The sequence below is a fragment of the Harpegnathos saltator genome, unplaced genomic scaffold, assembly GCF_003227715.2.
Source record: "Harpegnathos saltator strain DR-91 unplaced genomic scaffold, Hsal_v8.6 scaffold384, whole genome shotgun sequence".
In the NCBI taxonomy this organism is placed as follows: Eukaryota; Metazoa; Arthropoda; class Insecta; order Hymenoptera; family Formicidae; genus Harpegnathos; species Harpegnathos saltator.
Window position 1 is genome coordinate 36831 of NW_020230188.1, and position 10623 is coordinate 47453.

The following is a 10623-nucleotide window of genomic DNA, read 5'->3' on the forward strand; positions in this document are numbered from 1 at the left end:
TAAGTTAATTTTTACTTTTTTATATATCTCTATTCACAATTTTTCTAACTCTTTTGACTCTCCATTTCACTCTCTATCGTTTTTCTATCGTAATTCTCATTTGACTTTTTCATCTATTTTGTCGTTTTCGTTTATCTAAATTATATTTATATCGTATCTGATAGTGGTAAGTAATTGTAATTTCATTGGAAACAAGATTTGTTGTATTCATCTGTCGGTAAAACGGCAGTGCCCGCAGCAATTTCGACACTTGATGCCTTCAGCGACAATTGATCGAAACTTCTTACCGGCGTATAATCATACATACCATACTCCGCAAGTGGGAGTTTCGGAAAATTTTTGTATAGAGTATCTCAGAACTTCCTGCGAGAAACTTGTGGGGACATAGAGTAAATTAGGACAAACACAAAAGTTTCATACCATTTAGCGATATTCGCAATAATTATCGGGTTATTACAGAAATATAATGAACGAGCTCGCGAGATAGTAAGAATATTAGAGCCGCTTGAGCTCTAGTGCAGCCCAATCGACTCAGCAACTATTGCCAACACGCAGTAAAAGGTACAACGTACTGCTGCACGTGTTCTTACCGCACCTGTGGTCGCGTCGATATGTACGTGACAGCTAAATATTCGCGATTACAATTACGATGTCATTTTATGAGACTGCAGAGTTCATATTGAAACTGTGAAAAGATATGTGATAAAAAGAAGTTGAAAGATTTTGATAAAAAAAGATTGAAATATTTTTCGATTTTTTTTTGTCACAGAACTATTTACAGTTCATAATATAAATTATTTTTGTAGTCTCATAAAATGATCTCGTAATTGTAATTGCGAATTTCTAGCGGCCATATGCGAGCTTAAGTGTGGTGCTGCGAGATGTAAGAGCAACGAAGGACAACGCGCTGCTGCACATATGCTTACATAAGCTCGTATCGCTATGGCCGCTAAATATTCGCTATTACAATTACGAAGTCATTTTATGAGACTACAAAAATAAGGCAGCTGTAATAAAACAGACAACAAAAGTAGCTCATATTGAAAAGTAAAAAATTTTGTGATAAATAAAATTGGAAGATCTTTCGATTTTCTTTTATCACAGAATTTTTAACAGTTTCAATATAAGCTACTTTTGCTGTTTCATAAAATAACTTCGTAATTGTAATAGCGAATATTTGGCGGCCATATCTAGTAGCAATGCGACGGGAAACGTAAGAACGGGGAGCGGGTGAGAGATAAACACATGTAATGGTTTGTTATCTTTTCCTTCGCTACGTAACGGCAACAGTTACTAGAACGACTGGGCTGCGCTGCAGTTCAAGAACGATACAAACGCTCTTCCTTACAATTTCGGCGCGCTTATTCATCTGATATAATTTCTTTTATAATTAATAACTTGATAATTATTGCAAAACGCATATTGCAAAACAGCATGGGACTTATTTATTCGCCTTAATCTGTTCTACATTTTCACGAACTGAGGTACGATTGAGACGCTTTATATTTCTTAGACTTGGTGGATCGTGTTTATTCTCATTTTTATTCATTTAACATAAAATTATGGAGTCTTTGTAGTGCAGTCTTTTTTATAAACTTTCGTTCCATTTTGACAGCTAATCAAAGATCGATTTTTTTGGCGAAAAATCGTACTTTGAAGTTCAGATAAGCAATTCAGATAACTTTGCGTCAAATGTGAATTTTGAAAATCGGCTATAACAAAGATTAGATTTTAATATATATTTTAAGAATTTTTGGTTCGTATTTGCTTTAAATGAACTATATGATTAACAGCCACGTGTATTAATTCGCGCCGCGAGAAGAGAAGCGTTGTTTCCTCCATTCATTCTCCAGCAGCTGTCCGATGTGTGTTTCCAGAATATTGTAAAGAAGTTTTTACTAACTAGCATAAGTCATCATACTGAGGTGTTTGGTTACATTTCGCGCTAAACCGTTCTCCAACAGTTGGTGAAGAATGACGAAGAATGAATCGAGGAACAACGTTTCTCCTATCGCGACGTGAATTAATGCACATTATTGTATAGTGGATACTGCAAAACATACGAACAGTAGCCATGTTTGATGTTGATGGATGTATCTGCTATATTATATAACATTTTAACATGTGCTTTGGACATTTTTGGAATACAAATATAAATAACATATAGGCAAAATTCTGCTTCGTGCACGATACTTCTGATACTGTCCGAGAAAAGAATTCGTGAAAATAGAGTTAATTTTTGTGCCTCCAAGTATACGTCCCCTCACAAACTCCCACGAAGACTTGAACGTTTTTGTTTTGAGATCCCCTCCTTAAGAATCATGAAGTTTATTTGAACTAAAAATTTCATGTATAGCCAGTGAGGCGATAGGTAAAGTGTACAGGTTGCAGTCGTTAGTCGAGAATTGGAGCTAAATCTGATCAGATCTACAAGCACAATGCTGATCAAATTTTCCGAGCAAGAGACTGTGGTACCAAACACCTTCACCGGGATGCTGAGGGAAACTCTTTTCGTTTTCGCGGCATTTATCGTGCTTGCTGGTGCAACCATAGTCAATGACTGCGACAATGGTACGTGAATCACAATTATCGCATTATTCAATTCAAATAGTTTTTTTTAGTAACTTATTAGAAGTGGATTCTCGCGATTCTATTTCGTCCATAAATGATTTTTTTCACAAATATCAAAAATTAAATCTTTATCTCTTTTCAATATTTTATGTCGCATAATAACTTGTTGAAATGTAGTTAATTGTATGTAAAGGGACGATCAACGAAAATTCATTAAAATAATCGAGTAGTTTGCGGTAGAAATTATTGTTTTAAATAAAAAGGATTTTGTTAACTCTTTTGCAAAAATATCTGCACGGGAAAATATTTCATGCGAAAATTTGTAAATTAGACTTTATAGTTTTATTTTCTTGAGAAGCTATCGTCTCCTTCCTCGTGTCATCGAAAGGACACAAGTCTTGAGTTGTGTTTGTTTTAAAATTACTTCGTTACTCGCAGTGGAAAACTACTCATATATCATAGTGGAATGTTCTTGTGAAACTTTTACGCGGCATCGCATCGAAATTTTATTGCGAGCAAGAGATTAATATCGGTGCGATACAGTTTCCGGATTCGTAATTCCGGATTCGAGAAGCAGCGCTTGTGAACGTTTGCGAGCATTATAAGGGTATTAATTTTTCTTGAGCAATCCTGCGAAAGCGTGTAATGTCGTGGCAAGCACATTTGCGCAATTGCACGACAAATTGGAATTTATCCTCAAAAAATGACGAGATCATTAAAAATTATTATGCGAATTGTACGAATTGAGCACTAAGCACGATGTCGACGGTCGTCCCATTGATATACGGTATAGCGATGTAACTAGTGCTCTTGTAACTTTATCGTAACGATAACGATAAAGGTAATGACTACTACTTATCGGAAAGCACAATGCGAGCAAGACTCTCGACGAGTTACTTGTACTCGACGAGTATTGTTATTAATATTCGCATGTAATTAGTTGTGGGGAAACGAAATTGACGTACGGTCGAAATGATGAGTGGAATATTAACGTGAGCGTTAATTTTTACGATCAACATGTTTAAGATCTCAATGTTGAAGTCGACTGCGATGTATAAACATTTGCTTTCGTGAAAATTTTCAAACAATACTCCTTTTCAACGCATCTGAAATGTACGATTGAAAATATTTGATAGTCGCGACCTTCTAGCGTGTATATGTAGAGCACATATAATTGGTGGTTGGACTATTTGAGATTACTATTAGAATTATAGCTGCAATTTCGTAAAAATATTATTGTAAAAACATTGTGCTATCGAGTGCGACGTTACGCATATCACTCCACTTTGTATCCCTCTTACACTTCGAAATGTTTGTTTAGCATCTGTATGATCAAGATTTTTGCTAATATACATTCTTATAACGCATTGACTCTTGCGCGCATGTGCAAGAGAGAGAGAGAGAGAGAGAGAGAGAGAGAGAGAGAGATATATAATGTAATAAAATAAACAATAAATAATGGAAATATTCAAAACATGTGTTCTCTCTCTGTGCATATAACATGCAAAAACATATGCAAGTTATTAACAATTCGCGATGATCTGATTATCTATTAGTTTTATTATGAAATAAACGAACACTTTTTTGTAATAAACTTGGGAACGTTAATATTACTGTTTACGTTTCAAATTGAAAATTGTTGTTAATTTACCAATAATCTATGATTTCAGGAATACAATTGGAGGATAGTATTCAGGTCACAGTATCCGGCTGTAGAAAACCTATCTGTATATTGAAGCAGAATACCACCGTTACCATACAAATCAAATTCAAGCCTAAGAAACAGATCCAGCGTATGGACAACGCTGTGAGCGCATTTATTTTCAATGTGCCCCTATCGTTTGTAGGGGTCGATGGAACAAATGCCTGCGACAACATTTATAACGCTGATGGTAGCAAAGCTGGGTGCCCATTGCAGGAAGGCGTGGAATATACCTATAAAAATAGTTTCGATGTGTTGGCTTTTTATCCTAAGGTTGGTGTATTTCTTCTTTTTCAAACGAGAAATCTTTCGTCTGACTGCAATCACGCTTGTCCATTTTTTTTTTATAATAATAAACACCAATTAATTAACGCGACGCACTAATTTCATGGTTACTTTCGATAGTGTTTGAACAATACCTATCCAGTTTAATACTGTACGGTATATTCTTTTGTAATTCGGCTCATTTTCCCGTGTTCGATCGTAAATGTTTATTGACGCTGTTTACAGGTTTCACTGACTGTACTTTACGCATTGAAAGAAGGTAACGATCAAGTATTATGCTTCGAAATACCATTAAAAATTACGAAATGATCTGTTTTTTGTTACGGACCTGCACATGCTATAATTAAAGGTCACAGTATGAGTAGCCAAAACGATCTGGATTCGATCATTTAATGTTTATATCATTTAATTTATCACGATTATGCTGTATTGTATGCGAAAATAATTGTCTCCATTTCGAGATTTTATGTGTGTGTATGTGAATATGTAAGATATTTTTAATAAAATAATTTTCAATTTATGTTGGGACATTTTATTCTATTCTTCATTCTTTCATTTAGCTTTGTGTTAGTTTTTAACAAGATTTTTTAATAATTATACAGTCGATACAAACAACTCAAGGTTGTAGCAATTATGGATAAATTGCAGATTGTACTGCTGCTTTATAGCTGTTATTGAAGCTACTCTTCTAAGATAGCACTTTAATTAGGCAGTAGCTTTTTATCATTAGTCGATAATAATGTATTAGTTGTATAATATGCAGGGTACGTCAATATGCAAGGGGCGTTAAATTGGCTAAGGCTAATTAATTTGAAAGTAAAACAGGAGCCTAAGTATTTCGTAATAGAATACATAATGCATATAAATTTTTTTGTATTCGCTATATTTTAGTAAATACAATATTATATACGGATGTACAGGAAACGTTGAACTCTTTTAATATTTTGCATTAAAATACGTATTTTCGGACTCTACCTTCTAATTGGTTTCCTTATTTTTTGACACCCTGTATGATATATTATATATTATTACGAAGAGAATAGATAATTTAATTTCTGGCCTAAAATCCATATGTGAGTTTAAGGTTTCTCAATTTGCATATGTTACTTTTCAAAATGTAAAAAATTTCATCAGAATTAATTACAATCTGCAAACATGTATTTATTTACAGAATAGTTAGAAATTGTTTGATATAATTGCGAGATTTTACTTATGAAATTTTTCGAATAAGTTAATTTTTACTTTTCTGTATATCTCTATTCACAATTTTTCTAACTCTTTTGACTCTCTATTTCACTCTCTATCGTTTTCCTATCGTAATTCTCATTTGACTTCCTCATCTATTTTGTCGTTTTTGTTTATCTAAATTATTTTATTTTTATCTAAATTATTTTTATCTTTATTATCTATCTATCTTTATTATTTATCTAAATTATTTATATCGTATCTGATAGTGGTAAGTAATTGTAATTTCATTGGAAACAAGATTTGTTGTATTCATCTGTCGGTAAAACGGCAGTGTCCGCAGCAATTTCGACACTTGGTGCCTTCAACGATAATTGATCGAAACTTCTCACCGGCGTATAATCATATATACCATACTCCGCAAGTGGGAGTTTCGGAAAATTTTTGTATACAGTATCTCAGAACTTCCTCCGAGAAACTTGTGGGGACATAGAGTAAATTAGGACAAACACAAAAGTTTCATACCATTTGGCGATATTCGCAATAATTATCGAATTATTATAGAAATATAATGAACGAGCGCGCGAGATAGTAGAAATATTAAAGCCGCTTGAGCTCTAGTGCAGCTCAATCGACTCAGCAACTATTGCCGACACGCGGTAAAAGACACAACGGAATTATAGCTGCAATTTCGTAAAAATGTTATTGTAAAAACATTGTGCTGTCGAGTGCGACATTAGACATATCTTTTCATTTTGTATCCCTCTTACACTTCGAAATGTTTGTTTAGCATCTGTATGATCAAGATTTTTGCTAATATACATTCTTATAACGCATTGACTCTTGCGCGCATGTGCAAGAGAGAGAGAGAGAGAGAGAGAGAGAGAGAGAGAGAGAGAGAGAGAGAGAGATATATATATATAATGTAATAAAATAAACAATAAATAATGGAAATATTCAAAACACGTGTTCTCTCTCTGTGCATATAACATGCAGAAACACATGCAGGTTATTAACAATTCGCGATTATCTGATTATCTTTTAGTTTTATTATGAAATAAACGAACGCTTTTTTGTAATAAACTTGGGAACGTTAATATTACTGTTTCAAATTAAAAATTCTTGTTAATTTACCAATAATTTATGATTTCAGGAATACAATTAGAGGATAGTATTCAGGTCACAGTGACGACTGTGAAAAACCTGACTGTCTATTGAAGCACGGTATCACCGTTACCGTAGAAGTCAGATTCAAGCCTGAGAAAATGATCAAGAATTTGATCAACGATGTGAGCGCAATACTTTTCAACGTGCCCCTACTGTTTGTAGGGGTCGATGGAACAGATGCCCACGACTATTATAACGCTGATGGTAGCAAAGCTGAATGGCTGTTGCAGGGAGGCGTCGAATATATCTATAAAAATAATTTCCCTGTGTTGGCTACTTATCCTAGGGTTAGTAGCCAACATTTCTTTTTCTTCAAACGAGAAATCTTTCGTCCGACCGCAATCACACTTGTGCATTTGTTTTGATAATAATAAATATCAATTAATTAACGTGACACTCTATTTCACGGATGCTTTCGACAATGTTTGAATGAACAAGTCCCCAGTTTAATAATGTATGATTTATTTTTCTATATCCATTTTTTTGACGGATTTTCCTGTGCCCGAATGTTTATTGTAAATGTTTATTGTGACGCTGTTTGCAGTTTCCACTGGTTGTACGTTATTCATTGCAAGAAAACAACAATCCGATATGCACTTTGAAATACCATCAAAAATTATGTAATAAACTGGTTTTGTTATGGACTGCTATATGCTATAATTAATAATTACAATGTGTTTAGCCGAAACAATATTGGTCTCGACTTTGTGTAATTTAATTTATCCTGATTACGCATTGTATGCGAAAATAATTGTCTCAATATTGAATGAAAAATATATTTCACATTTTTTGTATGTATATGTACGTAAAATATTTGTCATAAAATAATTTTTGATTTATGTCAAGATATCTTTTTCTTCATTTTTTATTTATCTTTATGTTAGTTTTCAACAAGATTCTCTAAAAAATAATGATGTTACATGATTGTTACAAACAACTCAATATTGTGGCAGTTATGTATAAATTGCAAATTGTACAGTTATTATTATGAAGCTACTCTTATAAAATTGTACTTTCATCAAGTAGTAGAGTTTCTTTTATCATTGGTCGATAATAAAATACTAGTTTTAATATGCAGTGTTTGTCAAAAGGTCAAAATTAACCAATTTGAAAGTAAAAGAGGAGCCTGAATAGAATACATAATGTATATAAACTTTTTTGCATTCGCTATGGTTTAGTAAATACTGCGTTCTGTATGGGTATATAGAAAATGCCGAACTCTTTTAATATTTTGCATTAAAATATGTATTTTTGGCATTTTAACTCTTAGTTGGTTATCTTACTTTTTGACATACCCTGTATGATATATTATGTACTATTACGAATAGATAATTGTATTTCTAGTCTAAAATCAATACGTGAGTTTAAAATTTCTCAATTTGTATAAATATTTTTCAAAATGTAAAAAATTTCGTCGAGATTAACTGCAATGTGCAAACATGTAATTACATACAGAATAGTTAGAAATTGTTTGATACAATCGCGAGATTTTACTCATGGAATTTTTCGAAAAAGTTTATTTTTACGGAACACATCTTTCTAAATTTCTTCTAATCGAAATTTTTCCAATTTCTTTCGTTCCGTTTGGCTTTCTCATTCATTTTGTCGTGTTTTTATTCTTTATTTTATATTTGTATCGTATTTGATGGTAAATAATTGTTATTGTGAATAAAGCCCTAAACACAATGCCAGGCAACAGGCAATAAGAATAAAAATAGACCAATCGCAATCGACTATTACAAGAATAATCTATTGTGATTGGTCTATTTTTATTCTTACTGCCTGTTGCCTGACATTGTGTTTAGGGCTTAATTGTTATAGTGAGTAAGATCTGTTGCGTTCATCTGTCGGTAAAACGACAGTATTCGCGGCGGTTCCGACATCTGGTGCCTTCAGCGACGGTTGATCGAAACTTCTCACCGGCATATAATCACACTCCATGGATAGGAGTCTCGGGAAATTTACATATATGAATATTAAAAATGTTGAAAAATAGAAAAAAGAAACTTGCACATGAAACGCGTAACTCGACAAAGAGCGTGATTCTAATAAAAATACATGTAAAAATTGCAAAAATCTTGACGGAGCAAAGGAGAAAATTTCACTCACTTCTCTTGTAAGACGGGCAAGTTTATAAGAAGGAATGTTTAAAACGTATCTCGAAAAATCTGATGGGTGCCAAAGTTTCCGAAAATACAGCAACAACTCGCGAATGCAACATGCACTTTGTAAACATGTAGATGCAGTTCTTTGTAAAAATATCGATGAAAGGAATAAGAAAAAGATACTGTGCATTTCCTTTGTTTAAACAGAGATCTTGTAAAATTGTTCGTTTTTCCGTCCGTGATCGCGTAAATCAATATATGTGATCATTTTATTGATCAATACATTTCCGATAATAAGTTTGAACTATTGAAAGTCGGACTGGACCGACAAAAGATAACGCTCCTCGTAAATTTTCACGATGATAATATAATAAGATGAAACAGAAATATTAAAATGCAATTACGCGCACGAACACAATAAGTCTACCTATCAGACGCCACGTTTCTCTTATATTATCGCGCGCGTGTCACGGCGCCTTTCACGGGTGTATAATCGCTCCGGCGAATTTGCCGTGCACGTTTAAACGTTTGGTTAGCCCCACAGTAGCACCGCGCCGATACTATCGTTGCATTTCAATTGGCGGGAATGCGACTAATAATTACAAGTACAGAGAGATACCGCTGTAACTCTTTAATTACGATATTGGACTGTTCGCAAGATTCGCGAGATTAATGCACTGTTTATTGCGCACTGCGAATAGCACATTGTTAGCAAACTATTATACAGTCATTTGAAATAATGCAGACGTATTAATAAATGGTAATAATAACGCTAATGCGCACCACTTATTTTGATTTGAGTAATTTAGGAAGCCATATTTTCCAATTTCATAAAGTAAATGTATTGTACCTTATGAAAATTATTATTAAATAAAGAGTATATAATAGAATAATTAATGTTCGTCGAGAGAAATTTCTTCTGCCGTATGTGTGAGCGCTTAGATCGAAGCAGACGGTACGATCTTTTTGTAAACACACGATATGATGTTTTATCGGTTCGTGTAGATCTGGTCTTAGATTTTCGTGCTTACAGCGGTTCATTAATCTCCTCTATCATTCGAGGAACATCAACGTATTTCACCGTGCCCTGTAAAATTCAGTATGCGATGCACGTTGAAACGTTTGTAAGATGTTGCACGCGTGTGAATCGATTCGAACGAGTTTGCACATGTGGTCGTGTGACAACGCAATACAAAAGTGCTGCTGATGAAATCACGAAATCATGATAATAGAAGAACCAAAAAGCTTCTAACAAGCAAATCCGGTCGTACTTTAAGATGTCACTATTATTGATATTCCATTTAGGGTTTAGTACAATTGTTATATACCACATTGGATGTTATTGAAAGTGTTTATCAACACTGATTTTCCATTTTGCAATATTACCACAAGTCGTGTCAGATATAAATGTATTTACCGATTTATGTAATTAATTAAATTGTGTGATTAAGAACGCCATTGAGGACTAGATTTAATTTTAATTTGCGCCTAAATCCGCATTTTATATGAGTTACTATTTGCAAACATATTGCAAACAAAATTCTACTCGTAAATATATAATTGAGGAATAGAAATTATGTTTATAAATATTCAAACACGCGATTTCTA

At 33.5% G+C, this 10623-nt stretch overlaps 1 protein-coding gene across 1 annotated transcript; it reads left to right on the forward strand.

Annotated features, from left to right (window-relative positions):
- Positions 1–1303: 1303 nt before the first annotated feature.
- On the forward strand, positions 1304–5038 carry LOC105186090 (NPC intracellular cholesterol transporter 2 homolog a). The gene is made up of 4 exons (XM_019842776.2): positions 1304–1484; positions 2357–2571; positions 4242–4546; positions 4784–5038. The coding sequence occupies exons 2-4, from the start codon at positions 2439–2441 to the stop codon at positions 4865–4867; spliced, it is 522 nt and encodes a 173-aa protein (XP_019698335.1). The 5' UTR covers positions 1304–1484; positions 2357–2438; the 3' UTR covers positions 4868–5038.
- Positions 5039–10623: the final 5585 nt, after the last annotated feature.